The sequence below is a fragment of the Cyprinodon variegatus genome, unplaced genomic scaffold, assembly GCF_000732505.1.
Source record: "Cyprinodon variegatus isolate N-32 unplaced genomic scaffold, C_variegatus-1.0 Scaffold283, whole genome shotgun sequence".
NCBI lineage: Eukaryota > Metazoa > Chordata > Actinopteri > Cyprinodontiformes > Cyprinodontidae > Cyprinodon > Cyprinodon variegatus.
The window spans coordinates 88,882-107,598 of NW_015150736.1; the positions used below are offsets into that span (position 1 = coordinate 88,882).

At 38.4% G+C, this 18,717-nt stretch overlaps 1 protein-coding gene across 1 annotated transcript; it reads right to left on the minus strand.

Annotated features, from left to right (window-relative positions):
• Nucleotides 1-493: 493 nt before the first annotated feature.
• On the minus strand, nt 494-13,267 carry lonrf3 (LON peptidase N-terminal domain and ring finger 3). Its single transcript, XM_015383385.1, has 12 exons — nt 12,581-13,267; nt 5,990-6,108; nt 5,767-5,889; nt 5,535-5,651; nt 5,003-5,147; nt 4,851-4,917; nt 3,265-3,379; nt 3,052-3,173; nt 2,798-2,956; nt 1,373-1,535; nt 1,140-1,289; nt 494-1,053 (listed from the first exon to the last, which is right to left on the minus strand). The coding sequence occupies exons 1-12, from the start codon at nt 13,221-13,223 to the stop codon at nt 895-897; spliced, it is 2,082 nt and encodes a 693-aa protein (XP_015238871.1). The 5' UTR covers nt 13,224-13,267; the 3' UTR covers nt 494-894.
• Nucleotides 13,268-18,717: the final 5,450 nt, after the last annotated feature.

Here is an 18,717-nt window from a genome sequence, read left to right on the forward strand (position 1 = left end):
CTTAAAAAAAACAGATTATTTAGGGATAAATGGGCCTTAATTCAAAGTTATTTTTTTTTAATAAATGTTCTCTTATTCCTAAAAAGAGAAAAAAGTGAAGGAAAAATAGAGGAAGGGAGAATGGAAAAGAAAGGCTCTAAATTTAAATTATGGACACTACAACATTGACATGTTGTACCCATTACGTTTCACTGGATCGTTAAATTTATGCAATGTTTTGTACTGCAGTACTTAAAGAAAATAAGTAAAAAAAGACATAAAGACATTCTCTAAACTGCTGTTACATATATCTGTAATCCAGTTTTGTTGAAGCAAAATTAGGTTGCAGTTATCAGTAATGAATGCCCAGTCAAGCTATAAATTAATAAAATTGTTTGCCTTAGCAGGTGTGGTTTAGGTTAATCAAACCAGCACAATGAGATGAGCGCCATGACACAGGGCAGGGGTGCAGCCCTACACTCTTGGGAAGTCAGGGTTTTTGAATATCGGCGATCGGCCAGACAACTGTGATCGGTGTAATATCAGTCAGTGCAGACTGATGTCGTTTGGATTTAATGTGTCTGAATTTGTGTCACCAAGCAGCTTTACTGTTGAAATTGTTACCTGGAAGCTGTTCAGGGGTTTAAAAAAAGAAAGTCATACAGAAATCAAGGTGAGCGCTGTTAAACTGTTAAATTCGTCACTGTGATGGACTTCAGCGCCTCCTGTCTGAACACAGCTCAGCTCCGCAGAGTCAAAGCGATGAGCGGAAGATACTAGATTGAGGTGTTCCTTGTTGTATGAAGTTTGCTCTTGAGGTGTAAAAGTGGCTGTTATTTGTGCGTTGTAAGGAAGAACTGGTCATCAGCTGCTCTGAGGGAGGCCGTCGTTTGTGCGTAGACCACCTCCATCAGGTCACCGGAGCCTGCTCTGTGACATGAAGAGCAGAACCTTGCGGATGCCACTGAGGCGATCCTTCAGGGAGGTGAGGGCGAGGAACGGCAGCTGAGCGCGGCCCTCTAAGGGGAGAACAGCCACTAACCACCAGCACCAGGAGGGGCCGTTAGGGCTAGCCTGCAGGGACAAGAGAAACAGCAGGTGATACGGAGGCTCTGACTGCGGCTCAGAGGGTCTAAAATGCTTCTGCTGTCGCCTCCTACCTGGAGTTCAGGGTCTTTCTTAGGCATTGGTCCAAAGTGTCCTTCGATGCGTTGCTTCTGCTCAGCTTTGAGAGAGTTGACCCAGACCAGAGCCTGGTCATACACCGCATCGTGTAGCGACTGCAGCTCCCGCTCTGCTATACCCTCCACCTGGAAATATGGATAAACACGCCTTAGCTTTAGCCTCCTCCGCTAGCTCTCTCTGAAGCCGTTCCCTCTTTGTTTGCACCCACCTTCACGTCCTCCAAGTACTCCACATCAGCCGTGGTGTAGCCATCCCTCTCACGGTGCTGAATGATCTTAAACCTCCGTCTACCAATCGTGTCCACCACCGATCTGCCGTCTGAGAAGAATTTGACATTGCGGATCTCCAACAGACACCCGTAGCCGGCGAACCTGCAGGGAAAAGTGAAGAGGTGTTACATTTCAAAGGGAAGCAAATATACTCCCTTTAAAACATTTAAGACGGGTCTATGAGCTATAGAGATAACATTCTAGGCTTGAAATCATTCTCAGATAATTTGATTTCTCTCCGTTTGAGCTTATTTATAATGAGGTAAAGTAAATAACCCAAACCTACGGATCAGGATTAGGACCACTGGAAAAATAAAAAACAGTTAACTGAATTTTAAATATTATTCAAGTTTAATATATGAAAAAAGTCAGAATTCTGACTTTAATCTCAGAATTCTGCCTTTAATCTCAATATTATGACTTTTTTCTCTGAGATTAAAGTCAGAATTCGGACTTTTCCCCCATATTAAACTGAAATATTTAAAAATCAGTTAACTTAATTTTATTTCTTCAGTAGCACTAACTATCTTCCATTGCCCTCTCAGTGTTTCAGGTGCATTTAATACAGGAGAAAATGTAGTTATTAAAACTCAATCTGAAAAAGTGAAATCTCCAAAAATAAATAAAGCACTGATAATATAAAGACAGATAAATATATATTTTTTTCATGTACAACTTACATGAAAAAATAACATGAAAAATAAATACAAAAAACTAAATAAAAGACATACATTGGAAATGAACTATGAGAAAGAAAATGTGGAATTGTTTTTGAAAAAAAATAAATCTTAGAAAAAGGCAAAGTTACTCTCTAAACTTTTTTTTTTTCATGAAAAAGTTTTATAAAGTTTATTGTGTTTCTAAGGATTGTGTTTTATAAATTTCCATTTACAAAATGTATCCTTTGCCTGTAACAATAATGGAACAAAATTCACCCCATAGTTTCAGGTTGTTTCTCCTTTGTAGATCTATTTCTTTTTATATTTAGTAATTAAGATTATATTTAGGTTGTTCTAATTTTCAAACATATATCAATAAAAATCTGATAAAAACAAAAAAAGACTTTGATTGTTTAAAATTGAAGGAAAGACCTCAATAGAGCTAATAATAGTGGGATTTTCAATGCAAATTAGCATCGTGCTAATGAGTTGTTGTGAGTGCTTTTCAGGTGCAGTTAAGGGTGAGTGAATATATATAAGCGCATAGCTCAGCATGTATATGATGCCAATTATAACTGATTTACTCAGATAATAATTATAGATTGAAGAGTTTGTAAAAAAGTTGTTTGTTATAATTTTGTTTGCATGCTACTGTTTTTTTTTTTTTAAATAAAAACAAGCTGCTGTACTGCCTCGGCCACTAACCCTTTGAGGTCGTCTCCCAGACACATGCCGAAGCAGTTGGTCCCGGTCTCCATGCACCGGCGAATCATCAGCCTGTAGCAGGGCTCGAAGATGTGGAGCGGGCACGGCACAGTGGGGAAGGCCATGGTGCACACAAATATAGGCACGCTCTTGTTGAGGCTAAACAGAAACCAGGAGGGAAAATGAGCGCTTAAGTTTATGAACGACTAAAGGAAAGCAGAGGGAACAGGAGCGGAGGGTGTCTAATAACTCACTTGGAGAGCTCAGCCATCTCCTCCTCGTGCACTTTTTGTCTTTCCATGAACGCAGAGGGAAGATACTTGGATATAAGGTTCTCCATCAGTACCGTCTTACAGTACTGCCTCTGGACCAGGTACTGATACACAAACAGGAGGAGAATGAATGAAGCATTAGCATCACAGGCTCCTTTTTTTAACTGAAACGTCCAGCTGTGATCAGACACGTACCTCAGACAGCTCTTCTTTGCACAGCGGACACATGGGGTTGTGGTCCAGACATCTCTCCAGGCACTGCAGGCAGAAAGTGTGCCCGCACGGCGTCGTTACCGGCTCATAGAACAGTCTGCACAGGAAACACAAAGACACACCATGAATCCCTGCGCATGATGACCATCAGATAGATTTATTGTCCAAAATGCCTTCCTGTGTCCTTTTCTGCTTGAATTCTGCAAAATGTCCCACATTTCTTTAAATTACAACCACCAACTTCTACGTAATCCATAAAGATTATACGTCATAGGCTGTAAATAAACATGTCCTGTTGAACAGAAAACCCCTGTTGTTGTCAGAGTTCCTACAGCATAAGGCAAGTTAAATTCAAGACTTTTAAGTCTTTTTAATGCCACTTGAAATAAAAATTTAAGACCAAATTCACAAGAAACAAGAAAAACCTGTTTGCGACAACTTAACCCAAAGGTTTATTTTAACATAAACCACTGCACTAATGTTTCAAATTTTGAAAAGCTTCCCATACAGGAAGAAAGCTAAAAACACACAAATGACAGATATATTTTAACAATTATTTAACTGAATTCACAAACTTTGTTTTAGCAGGAAACAAATCAGTTTTAAAGCCACAACATAACCAGTGCTATGTCTTTTTTTCAGCTATTTTTCTTTGTATGGTTTTCTTAGTATGTTTGATTTGGTGATAAGTGGAGGCGTTGCAGAGACAAGGGTGGAACAAAACTGAGAAATACCGGCTGTTTCTTTGTGTTTCGCGCTTCGCATGTGTGACTCAACTGCTAAAATTCCCATTATCTGAGCTTGAATCTCTTCTTGCACAAAATCCACTGAGCCTCATGTATGTTCCCTGGTTTTAGCCATGGAGAAAACTCTTGGCTGGAGCCAATTTTGGTTACATTTACACTTGCTCATATTTTCCAGACAAAAATCTCCCAAATGTCCCAGCTGCAACAACGCTTTTATTGGTTCCGCTATCAGGACGGAACCAATAATGGCGAGCTGTTTTTTTTTTTTTTTTATTAAAAAAAAAAAGTAAATTTTAATGTTTTATTTAGATTCTAAATGAGGTGTTAAAAATTAAGACCAATGAAAGACTGATTTAAGATATTTTAATACCAATTAAGGCCATAGTTTTATTATGAAGAATTCAATGCCTTTTAAGACTTTTTAAGGACCCGTGAGAACCCTGGTTGTGGCCATTTATGCTAAATTTTAGTAATTTGTTCTTCTATCAATTGTCTTTTGGTACGTAAAATATATTTAAGTTCATTTAGTTGTTAGACCCTCCCATTAATTTGAGTGATTAAGAGCACACCAGGTTGTTGGGGGATGGTGTGGTAAATGTCTGATGAGGACTTGAGGTTTTAAAAAATTATTTTTTTTGGGAGCTTAAAACATTAAATTTGGTTTCTACTAAGTTCCAAGACATTTTTAGTCATTTTTTTTCTTTGCTTTTACATTTAGTCAAGCTGGAAGTGCTTGTAAAACCAAAAACCACCTATTACCACCCACCCATCACAATTTTCTGTGTGTGACAAAAAAATATAAAGGCTGACTCCAAGTCTCACCTCATACAGAGGGAACACTCCAGATCTGTTGGGTCCAAAAGGTCCCTGGACACAGAACCCAAGGAATCTACAAAGAGATATTGTTAGTCGGTGAGAAATATATGAATACTGTTAGCAGGAGCAGCATGGTTTAACTGGAGGGAGGGGCTCACCACATTTGACTTTCTTCTGGTGGCTGATTTCTACCTCTTCCTCCTTTTCCGAGCTCCTTCGTTTCCGTTTGAGGAGATGCGACCCGTCTGACCTCTCGGATGCTGAAGGAGGAGATTCTGCAGGCAGCGAGTCTGAGCTCAGGGTCTAAACGCATAGAGGAGAAGAAGAAAGGAGTAAAAACAGGAAGCTGTAGAAACAACCAACTTTGAGTCAAGAGATCGACAGATGCTGGATTTATAAGGCCGATGCCGACACTGATTATCAGTCTGTCAGGTTGTTTTTAGGCTGATATTTCTTCTTTTCCCATCATTTACATGATAAAAATGACATCAAAATAAAAAGAAAAATGGATGTAAAATGGAGGGAGCAGCAGGGCATGGCTGCTGAATCCACTAATAAACTGACTAACACAAGCACATATCAGCCGTACAAGGAACAAAAACAAAACTCTAAAATCAGCTCCTAATATCAGCTGGTCGATGTATCGGACCATGTTTAGTTGTGTAGGTGTTGAAGCAGGAGCACCTTTACCTGGACAGGTTCAATGAAACCCTTTTTGATGTTTGCTCTGGAAGACAGGAAGTTGGAGCAATCAGAGATGTGTTGAGGAACCTGATCGCTGACTGGAGCCAGGAAGTCACTGAGAAGCTGCAGGAAGGCAGAGAGGAGTGTTAGAAGGACTCAACAGTTATGAAAAAAATGAATAATGCTGGATTATTTTCAGCTAGGATTATTGAATCCGAAGCCATGTTGGTGATCTTACCCTGTGAGCCTCAGCCTTGGCTAGTCTACAGTCGGGCTCTATGGACAGACAGATCAGGTACTCTCTCAGAGCATCCTCAGTCCGGCCCAATGACACCAAAGCCTGGGCCTTACGAACATGACCCTATCGCCACCGAAACACAAGATTAGCTTCTACGCCAACTGTGAGCTACAAAAATACCCAAACAAATGAAACTGCATAAGAAAAGAGAGGATGACCTTACCTTGGACCAGAAGGGCATCAGTCTGCAGGCCATCTCAGCATCCCTCAAAGCCCGGTCATGGTGCTTCAGACTGGAGTGGATCTGAGAGCGGCCGCTGAACAGGATGTGGTCTGTGGGTGCTGAGAGACAAACAGCAGTCAGAAATGTTAGGAAACAAAAGCCCAGGCTTTGGACGGACCCAGAAATCCCACGTTCAATTCAAAAGGTAAATGTTGAGCAACATGTGCCGCAAACAGCAGAGCTCCTTGGAAGAAAACCTGTTCGCTGCAGCTGCAACGGAGAAGTGCTTCTAAAGCGGCCGACCGGCCTGTGGTCCTTTCCCGCATGTCTCTCCCCCTCTCTCCTTACCCCCTTTCCTGTCAGCCTACTGCCAGAAAAACGAGGCACTAGTGCCGAAAAAACTCAGAACCTCTTGGATCCAAGCACATTGCCCTAACCACTAGGCCACCACTCATCCGTTTATTTATTTCTTTATTTGAAATGCGTTTTAAATGTATTGTTCATTATTTAATGGATCATTTAATAATTTAATTGCAAAAGTATATCTAATATTCAAATAAACATAAACAAAATCTACATCTACATATTTCACGTTTATGTATTTTCTGCTGTATGTGACCCTCCATTTACCTCAGGGATAAATTTACAGTGATGGTGAAACCACCCTGTGACCCTACAGGGGGTTCTGACCTGCACTGTGGGAACCCCTGCTATTCTGCTCTCACATAGGATCAGCAGTTAATTATTTTTCATACATATGTGATCTTTTGTTTATGTCTTATATCTGAAACTACATTCTGCAGTCTTATCTGGTTACCAGTTATGTGACTTTCTAAAAAGAACTGATACCAGCTTCCACATCATGTTACGAAAAACATTCCTGTCTTACAAAACCATGTGCCACTATCAAGGTCGCCCATACTGCAGGTTTCATAAGTATAAGAACTTATGCAAATGAAGCAGCCGGCCCCTCGGAGAATCAAAGCGAAGCCTTCCTGCAGCTGGTGGAGTGTGCTTGCATCTTAATTCACTCACACCGGTGAGATAAAGGACCTGAAGTGCTGGAAAGGCCCGGAGGCGAAGGGGATTATTTATACATGTGGCTCCGTTCAAGTAGGACACAAGAACATATTGATTAGCAGCAAACTGCCTGCACAGACTTGTGCTAATTAGAACCAGGAGGCCACTAAATACCAGACTCGCCCAAAGCGCAGTGATAACAGCTCCATGCAGAAACAGAAAGCCGTCAGTAACCCACATCCAGTCCTGAACCATCCGGGTTTAGATGTTGTTAAGAATGTGTTTTTTGTAAATGGAAATTTGAAATAAATTAAATCCAGAAATGAATATGTGAAAATATTCTTAATGAAAAAAAGAGTTTTTTTAAGAGTACCTTTGCCGTTTTCTTAGAATTTGATTTTTCTAATTAAAATTTTTTTCATTCAGATTTGAGTTTTTTCTCAAATTGCATTATTTTCAAATTGCGTTTTACAGATTGTTCTCAATTCTAGGGCTCGAGTTCTCTGAAGAGAGGAGCAAAGAGGCTTTTTTATTGGTCAAGTACGAGCGTGTGATTAGGGCTTGAAGTGGAGAAAACGTGATCTGTAGTTCTGAAACAATCGGATTAATCGATTATTAAAACAATCGTCAATTGATAAATCGTTAACTTGAGTATGACAGAGCAACGCCCTTAGAGTAGTGGTTACACCAAAATTGGGAAAAGATATATAAATATTTTACATTTAAGATTTTTTTTAAAACTTTTTCTCCTTTCAATATGCTCAGAAATCTACAAGTTGAATAATTTTAGTTTCACCTGGTTTAATTCTGTATAAAATCTTCTTTAAGGAATCTTTCGCTATCCAATTATTTATCAATCAATTAATCGAAAAAAATAATTGACAGATTAAACGAGTATCAAAATAATCGTTTGTTGCAGCCCTAGTGATCTGTGAAACGCAATTTTTGTGTAAAAAAGAAAATAAAATCTGTAAATTAAAAAAATTAAACGTGAAAAAGTTTACATCTGCAATACATATTTAAAAAATTTCAATCTAAGAACACAGCAATGTTTTTCTCAAAACCATTTTTTTATTAAAATGTTGGTTTTTTTTTTTTTTTTTTTTTTTTGGTTTTTTTTTTTTTTTTGTTCAAATTTCAGTTTATAAAAGCTGGTATTAGCGACATTAATGGAACAAACTTTTATTCCACACTAATCCAGAACGGTGAAGCTAATCTTAGAAGTTTATAATAGAGACAAAATGGTGCTAGTGAAAGTGGTTGTTTCATTCATTATTAACACTAAACATGCAAATCTTTCTTTTTTTAGAAGGTTTGCATCTGAGCAACACATACCATCCTTAACAAAATAAAGTTAATGCATGTAAAACTTTCCATTTGGAATCTAAGGTAACCTATTTGCGGAGATGACTGAGTCAGCCTTGACAGAAGTGGTTTCTAAATGTTCATTTGGTGTTTGTGCCAATCAACTCCTTTAAATTATATAAAAACCTGTTGCATGCTCAGCTTTCAGAGCAACTCAAGACAATCACCAACATTCTGATCTAACAAAAATATCCATATTCATCTGGATCGGAACTGATTTGTTACGGTACCGATACTAAAGATGACTGTTCTTTTGCATATTACTGATTTCGGGATTATCTGAACATTAAAAGAACATTGCCTTTGAAAAACTTAAAATATTGTCCAATTGTTCTTTATTTGGGTCATTGATTTTGCTTCTTTTTTTTTTCACACACTTAACTAGCATCTTTGATTCTGTTGAGAGAGCATTTTGAGATTGAAAGAGTTGAGGTTTTCACTTTAATAAAACTTTTTTATGACTATGTTCTCATGTTTTTATATCGATAATATTGAAAATATTGTCAAGTACTGAATATTTTCCTGGGTAACGATATAAAATTTTTAAACTTTAGTATAGATAACCTGCATCTGCTTGAAGAAGGATGTAGGTATATGCTTTAGTGTTAGGAAACCCAACGTTTCAGAGACATCATGTAAGTTTTTTATTATGGAAATATCTTAAAAATTGCCTTTTTATTTGACCCTTTATGACTAAAACATTATTTAATGAGCAGACTGATATCTCAGTAGTTCAGCATCATTCATTTATAAGCTTGTAGCCTATTTTCTCTCACTATTCTGCAACCTGACAGCGTGTCCATCTTAAATGGGTCCAATCTAGTACAATCAAACGGTTAGTCAAGATGGATTATGAGGATCCTAAGAAGCTCAACTCAAGACCCCAAAAAACCCACGTAAGATGAAAAAAGTAAAACAAAAGACCTGTCAAGCACAAACGCGAGCTACGAGAACCAACAGAAGAGTGCTGCAGTTCGGTTTTTGGCCAAAGGGGGCAGCATATTTAGAAAACATTTTGTTTTTGCTTAAACAGCCTCAAAAAGGAATCCTCACCTCCTAATTTAGTTACATTACAAATAAGGATGTAACAAATAATCAACCAATAATGATAGATTTTTTATAATGATAGATTTAATAATGATAGATTTTTTTTTTTGTGTTACCACTATCCAGTAGGGGGCGCCGCTTTTATTCTTAAGCAGAGCCTCACTGGTATTTGCTATAGAATTAAAAGCAGAGCAGAACCATGAATGGATCCAGAGTCCGGTCCTGGATTATTTAACGTGTTTAATGGAGTCATGGATGCAGAATGGACTTTATCTGGTTCTGTTGGTAAATATAAACACTGGATAAGTTCCTTCAGTTTTAACCTAAATAGGCCCACTTAGCTGAGCTGCATGGAGGAGCAGCAGAACTTATCTGCTGTTCTTAGGAAGTGAGGATGTGATGATAGAAAGAAAGACAGTGGTTACACTTTGTTTTAATTATTTGTAACGTCACTAAAATGAAGTAACAATTTGTCGGACACTATGTCAGAGTGACATACTCTCTTTTAATGACAGTTCTACATTTGTTTCATTCCTTTTTTTCAGTAACCTATTAGGTTCCTTTTTATCTTACCAGGTTTAAGAAAGTGTAAGAAGACATACTTCAGTTCTTTTAACCAGTATTTAATATAGCTGACTAAATAAATTGTTAAAATAAAATGTTTATCTTTTCAGTATAATATAAAACAGTATTTAGCACTTCATCTCATGGAGAGATCTACTTGAAGACTTGTGTTTTTAAGAAAATTGCTTCTTATCAATACATTCTTGGTCTAATTACAATCACAAACTTCAACTGTTTGTTGCAATTCAAGTGGGAGATTAAAAGAGACTTCTAAAGAATGGAAATAAAAAATGCCTGGACTCTATTTGCAAATTTGATGACCCCAGAATGCAGCTAATTAGGCTGGATTATTTCAAAGCAACACCGTGCCAGAACTGACCCTCTCAAGTTACACAGGATATTTTTAAGAAGAGCAGCCTGCGCAGAGTATCGATACACACCAAGTGGATGATTGACCTGAATAATCACTTAATATGTCACAAAGTAGGCTGATATGTGCTGTGGGGGTGCTTTTCTGGGAGAAAAACGTTTTAGAGGTTGGAAAAAACATGACTGGATAGGAGGTTGATCTTCTGCTTCCTGTTACAGCCTTTTTATCAAGACATGCAGCTATAATTAGAGGAAGAAGTGGGTCTCCTAAAAACGAGACCATTTTCAAAATCATTGCTGTAACGCAGTTTTTATTACTGCCTATTTAAAAATACAATGTATCACAGAAAACTGAGTTAAAACACTGTTTAGGTTGCAAATAATATGCCTGCATAAAACCGTATCTACTAACATGCTGACTGGAATGATGCATGCAATTAATCTCCCATTACCAAACCGGCTATCAGTTTACATAAGTTCACTGCTGGCAATTAAAGGAGGTCAGAGCAAGTTTCCGAGTCACACAGGACCTTTGCATACAATAAACAGAGACTTGTTGATCTTTTAAATGTGTCACTAGGTTGTAGTTCAAACATAGCAACAACAACAAAAAGATATCTAGAAAGCAAAATAACCTAAAATGCATTTAAAAAAATTTTTTTTTTTACTTTTATAAAATGAAATCTGTACATGTATGGTTAATACAGCTATTACTTATTTGTGCACATTAATTAAGCTTTTGATAAAAATCCATTCGCTAAAATGCCATTAGAACGCTTTATTGAGTGTGTCTCAGCCCCCCTTTAGTGTCCACCATATTGGATCAGTCCATTTGCTGCACATGTTCAGAAAGGTCCAGACAGACAGCAGCCAACCATTTGAAAACAAACGATACAAAGAGCAGTGTTGCTAACTTAGCGCATTAGTCACTATATTTAGCGAATTTTCAGACCACTCTAGCACTTTAAATACAAAAAAATGCTTAGTGCCAAATCTAGCGACTTTTTTTTTTGCTACTGGAGACTTTGGCGACAACATATAAAAGCACTGAACTCTGCTCTCCAGAGCAAGTAGATTGGTAACCCCCGCCTCATATTATTTCATTCAAATAAAAATGGAGAACAGATAAGCAGATCATGACTTGTCTACAGGGAAAAGAAAAACTATGTTATCTACTTTTATTATCGCCATTTTGGAAACACAGGAAGGCGCAATCAGCTAAGTGATAATGGGCTTAATGATTGGAAAAAAATCTTTCATTCCTTTTGGGACACTTAGCAGAGAACATTGCCAGAATTCTCAGAATTCTAAATTTAATCTCAGAATTCTGGCTTTAATCTCAGAATTCTGACAGCTAACAAACACATCAGCATCAAGCCGTAGCCATGTCTGTTTTAAAGACTAAACTATCTCTCTTGTTTTAATCACCTTCTGGTCTTCCATTAATAAAATAGCATCACCGGGGACCCCTCGGGTACATAAAAAGTCACCCAATTCCATAATTTTCCACCAGTGTGTTACTGGCCCTCCCAAAAAACTTGCATCTTTGTCAGTGAAGCTGAGTGCTCCCACATCTCTTCATTCATGATGCCCATCTACAATAAGATCCAAAATTCTGAGATTAAGTCAGAATTCTGAGGTTAAATTCAGAATTCTAAGAAAAAATTCAGAATTGTGAGAAAAAGTTAGAATCCTGAGATTAAATTAAGAATTCTGATAAAAAAAAGTTACAATTCTAAGATTAAAGTCAGAATTCTTAGATTAAAGTCAGAATTCTAACTTGTTTCTCACATACTGAAATAAAAGTGAAAAATCAGTTAACTTTTTTTTACTTTTTCAGTGGCCCTAATCCTCTTCCGTAGGTTGTTAATTTTCTTTATTCGGATGTTTAATTGTTTACCCCTGCTATAAATGTTTGCCTCCTGTCTCTGCCTGTGCTGGTGTGACCTGTAATGATACCCTTGACCTATATTTACTGTCTCATTGTTTCACGTTACACAATGAGCGGGGCGGGGCTACGCGCTTACGTCATATTTGGTCCACTAGCCTGTTATCCAACACACGGCGGCTCGCGCACAGATGGCTGAGAATCTGACACACTTTCCACAGTCCCTCTGTTTTATAACACAACCGCCGCTGAATGCGGTTATAAACTAGTAAAAACAACAACTTCACTTCTTTGTTTTGTCAAACTTTTCTTTCACAAACACATTTAATGGCCCCTACCTGTCAGTATAGCTTGGTTGTACTTCTCCAGCGCAGCTTCCACCTTCCTCTCGGCGAACAGCCCGTTCCCCTCCCGCCTCAGCCGCTCGGCCTGCTGGAGGAAGGGGAACCACTTGGCCAGCAGGCTGCTGAGAACCACGTTAACCCTGTAGGTCTGGAGGTCGACCACCTTGGAGAGGTCCCTGCACTCCGTGCACATCACCGGCCGCTCCTCCCTCTCCAGGCATCTTTTACAGAAGCAGTGTCCGCAGGGTAAGGTCACCGGCTCGAACAGGAAGCTCAGACACATCCCGCAGGTGAAGTCCTCCAACCCCGGGCGGCAGCGCTCCTCCGCCGCCTTCCGGGAGCTGCCATGAATCCGGTCGTGTCTCCGGATACTGTCCGACAGGTAGTTTAGGAGCTGGGACAGGTGAGCGGGTTGGAGTTTATCTTTCTCGGAGGCTTGGCGGTACACCTCGAAAGCTTCTGCTATTTTGCCCCCAAAGGCCAGCGCGTCAGCCCGCTTCACCATCAGCTCCAGCCGGCTCTCCGGGTCTCCGGCACTCGCCAGCTGGCACTCGTAAATATCCGCCGCCAGCTCGAAGTTGTTCGCCTGGAAAGCTTCTGCTGCCAGATGCAGCATGCTGTCACACTGCGTCCCCATACCGGACTCATCTGTGGAACACAACTGCTGCTATGAATGAATCTACGAAACCTTCCGAGAACTAGAAAAAATGTTACGTAAAAAAAAAAAATGAGGTCACATGACCCCAGGCCGCTGATCTCATTGGATGAGTCTAGAAAAAAAAACGGTTACAAAACAAACCCGCATGTAACAGTTTTTCTCTGTCGGGGCAGGTCCTCCAGGAGCCTGTCTGACCTGCATTTAGCAGGTCATCGCGCCTTATACTGAAACTAACCGATATATGACACTTATTTTATGTTATATATATAAACTTCACAAGTGACAGATATTGCAATGGCTGAATAGTATTTCTATTCTCATAAACACCAGAGGCGTAGCCAGAAAATCCTAATAGGGGTGGCCAGTGCCCCAAAGGCACCAGAACCTCAGGGTCAATCTACACTGAACCAACAGGAATGAGCACAACATCCATGTTTTCTAAATAAAAACAAACTATACTTTCCTGCAGCCTTTACTAACAAATAGACGGATATATTTAAACAACTTTGCTGTGTAAAGTATAGTGGACAAAATTCTTTCAGGTTTGAGTTCTGGGGCAAACATATTTTGTCATTACCTACTTTTATCAAAAATCTTTCTGCAAAAATGTGATATTTAAATCTACTATATCCACATTTAATGAATTTTTAAGTTATTATTAAAGTAGTTATTTATCTATGATTTTAATGAAGACTCCTAGATGACTTGCAGAGGTACATAAGTTTATCTGTACCCCAAATAATTAAAAATTTTGTTCTGAAAAGAGCATTAATTCTGTATCTTTCATCCTTAATGTTTTTATATTGATGTGCCTAATTAACCAGTGTTTCTGTTGTCAAGTAGTTTTTAATATATTAAAAATGTATTACCGCTGCCACCATCTGTATTAGAGGGAAAAAATAATTGGGATGGCCACAGGGGTTGCCAATGATTGGCTAAAGGTGGCCATGGCCACCCCTGGCCCCCCATCTAACTCTGCCCCTGATAAGCACTAGATGTGCAGTTTATCCACCCAGGATCAGAACCGTTAATTTAGAAAAAGAGCTTGGAAGTGGTTTTATTATTTAGGATATTAAAGTCGTAGGGAAATCATTTAAATTCATCGATTAAAATAATAAACCTGAAAAAGTTGGGGAGTATAATATTATGCTCCAGACAAAAAATAATAGCAGAAGGCTGTAGCACAGGGCTGGATTCAGTCAAGTCTGGGCCCCTGGGCTTCAGGTTTTTTTGGTGCCCTACCCATTCAGTTATTTTTTATGCATGTTAATAATAGTAATTTCACAGTTTGATGATAGCTACAAGTTTAGCTTGCTGTCATTCAGTACTGATTGTCCACTTATGCTCATGCCATTCTTTAGGGTAGCATTAGCAAACATTTAAAGTCGTAGGGAAGTCATATTTAAATGTCAAATCATTCTGGCTTAAACATGTTTATAAATGTACTCTTTATCAGACAATATCGTCCCAAAATATAGAAAATGTCTGTTAAAAAAAAAAAAAAATCCTGCCTTTTTTCTGTTTTTTGTTTCATTATCCTATTCAGGCCAGTTAGTTATACCTCAGCCTGAACACCTAAATTCGGCCAATCATATATCAACGGTGATTTGTCAATCAAATGTTGGGTCTACGCTGTATTTTGACCATCCAATATTCAAATAAGGGCCCTCCTGAAACAAAATATAATGGTGGTGTTCCCTGACCACAGTACATTTGTCCATAGGCTTGCTGTGTCCTATCCCATTCATTTGGTCAGGTAAAAATAAAAATAAAAATTAAAAAAAGGACGTCCATGGATTTCTCTCAGTGTTGCCTTTCTTCTTACTTTCACCTGAGCTTTGCATCTCTGCAGCTCCTCCTAAGTTAAGATGAATTCCATGCCCTGGAAGGGTTGCAGGTGTACTTTAGCCTATTTACAGATGGATAGCTTAAAGAGTTTTCTGTGAGATGTTCAAATTGCAGGTTGTTCAGATACTGAAGATCAAAATAAAATGCTGCTAAAAGACTTCCATGCTACACTTCCAGAATAAAAACAAAAAAACGCTATTATTATTTTTCCTACCTTTCGACAATCATGTTTTTAAGATAAACTGAAGGCTGTGGTGTAAAATCACTTAAAATGGGTATGAATACTTCTGCAAGTCACATTAGACCCCCAGTCTAAAACTATAAGTTATGCAAAAAATGTTCACTTGAAATCAGGAAATATTTTCCACCGTTTAATTGTTATGAATTGCACCATCTGTATAGAGGACACACATGCAGGATTGTGACTCAGTGTAACATAAGGTGATGCAAAGGGGTAAAGCAGAGCCAAACATCAAGTTATCGCCATGAGACAGGAGGTAGAGAATCACAGGTTTTATAACAAACGACTCAGCAGCACTGTGAAGTGTGGCCAGTCTTTGTTGCATAATTACTGAAAAGGACTCTGTGTGACATCTTACTTAACAAGCACAGTTTCCTGTGGAATTTTATAGGAGGTTCTGGCACAAGACTCCTTTATTGCAGCTGTAATTGTTTTATCTTGATATTCCTCCACAAATGAATACAAGTCTGATTGTTAAACTGCCAAAATTCTACTTTAGTTTTTTTTCTTTAATGTTTTATTCTAAATTTATCAGCAGCAATCCTTGTAGGAACTTGCTGGAAGTGCCTGTGAGTGTTATTTAAACCCCTCAATGCCTGAATTTAGACCAAAATATGGATCTTTGGTGTTTCTGCTTTCAATCAGTAAAATAGATTATTTTTATTATGAACATTCCTGTTATAATAAGTGTGACTTTATTCATATGTCTCATACATGCCATGAATTAAGTCAAAAAACAAATTTTTGAACAAACACTGCTTTTTAAACATCGTCTTAGCGTATAAAAAATGATTTATCTGTGGAAAATTGACTCAATACACAGTTCCAGGAGCTGTTTGGTCGTTCTTTGCAACAAGAAACAAAGTTAGGAATTGATCTACAATTTTTTTTATTAATAATTACTGTTTATATTTTTAAAATGCTTCAAATTTAGAAAAATATTGAAAAGGAAATTATTTTTGCTGCACTTTCCTTTGAGCTGCTATACCTTTTTATAAAATAATTTAAGTTACTGTTACTCAGTGTTTTCAAATTCAGCTAAATATTGAAAATCCCTTTAGAATGGGGGCCAACAGGGGCCAGTGCTCCTGTAGAACTGGTATTTGCCTGTATTTGCCCTCTGTAACGGAGGCGTAACACTAAATACATTTCTTATCGTACATGCTATGGCACACAAACCGCAACTAATGTTCTATACTAAATTTTTTATTTTCAAAACAGCACAAACCTCATATATTATATTCTGGTTGCCTTTCACTAAGCAGTCTTCGAATGTTTGCAGGTAAATGTTTGCTTTTTTGCTTTGTGTAAAATCTGTTTGCAGATCCACCAAATCATGAATTTTCAGTATTTTTCAGTATTTGCTCAAGTGAATAGTTAATTAGTTGCATGATTGCATGAAGTTATTATTGGAATATTTTTTTCTTAGGTATAGTAAAAGAATTTAGTTTTACATTTTCTATAATTATACTCAAATTATACACATTACTATCTGTCCCAATCTTCATTTCTTAACTGCATAGTGAAGCTGACAAAATATGATCAAAATCAGAAATAACTTTGAGAATTATGATCAGATGTTCCCCATTCTTATAGTTTTAAAAGACATCAATAAGTCTGTATTTATTATTTTTCAGTGCATAGTCTATCTCAGATTTAATTTTTTTTTTTTGAGGATAGTGTTTAGTTCACACCTCTAACCATATAAAATCATATATTATTGTTTCCTCAGTATCAGAGACATGAATACAAACAATTGTTTGTGTTATGCATAAATCATGTTTGCTGTATTCAGAATGGAACTGATATGAGGATAATCAGCCAAGGGATGAAAAGCACTTAAAGGAATAGTACACCCAAAACATGATTAGCCTTCATTTTCTACTCACCCCCATGCTGAACAACACTCTGGAGTACTTTTTTGATATCTCAAATGCATCTGGAGATCTGGGAGGCTTCTTGCTGTCTGCTGACATTCAAATAATGGAGGTCTATGGTGCCCGAGGCAGAAAGGTCCATAAAAGTCCACAAAAACGTGTCAATATTCCTCCATACTGCTCGTCCAATGTATTCCAAGTGTCCTGAGTGGGTAGCATCCAGAATTTACTCGAAACGAAGTCATTTAGAATGTTTTTAGAGCATAAACAGTAGTGTATAGGATTTCCTGAAAGCGCGAGCCTGCACGTTCATGGCGCTACGGAAGCCGGCAGACCAAACCAGATGAAAGTGCGCATTCAGCGTCTGCTCTGGCGATAATGCAAGCGTAGAAGAAGAAATGTGCTGTTTACCTGTGCAAAGAAAGAAACAACGAAAGAAAAATGTCTGAGGACTTCAGTGTTGAGGAAGAGCATGAGTTCTTTGCCGAGCTGAATGCGCTGGTTTGGTCTGCCGGCTTCCGTAGCGTCGTGAACGCGCATGTGCCCGCTTTCAGGAAATCCTATACACTACTGTTTATGCTCTAAAAACATTCTAAATGACTTTGTTTCGAGTAAATTCTGGATGCTACCCACTCAGGACACTTGGAATACATTGGACGAGCAGTATGGAGGAATATTGACACGTTTTTTGTGGACTTTTATGGACCTTTCTGTCTCGGGCACCATAGACCTCCATTATTTGAATGTCAGCAGACAGCAAGAAGCCTCCCAGATCTCCAGATGCATTTGAGATATCAAAAAAGTACTCCAGAGTGTTGTTCAGCATGGGGGTGAGTAGAAAATGAAGGCTAATCATGTTTTGGGTGTACTATTCCTTTAAGAGGACAGAAAAGAAAACCTATCTTAGCTCTGATCAGATCATTGAGGCTTTACAGCGTTAGTCTTACAAAGTTTTTATTTTAATTACATTACTGAAATGTTAAACTCATGTAGTAGTGTCAGAATTAGAAACGGGTTACGGGTTAAATGGCCAAGTTGATGGGATTTCCCTTTGGATGCGGCTGACTGTCATAGCCCATATAATTAGCTTCTTCTTTAACCCATCAGCGGTATTTACAGCAGTCCCCAAATAAAGCCTGTTTGCTGAAGGGAGTTCAGGTGTGTGTGTGTGTGTGTGTGTGGATGGATTACATTCCACCAGCACCCGTCTCAGTAACTCCGGGTAATATAGGTCAGCTGGTCTCGCCCGTGAACTCAATCCCACACACAGACACAACCGTTGAATCATATACAGACAACATGACACACATGGAGAAACAGACAGATTGACATATATTCCAAAGAGGACGCCTGCAGAATCTTATGCAAGCAAGCAACCACCCACACACACACCCACACAATCATGCACTTTACACAGGAGATCCTGACCTAAACGTTGTACATAGGGTAAACTGCTGCCACAGACTGGGTGGACTTTGTATACCAGGATGGGACGGCCAGTGACCAT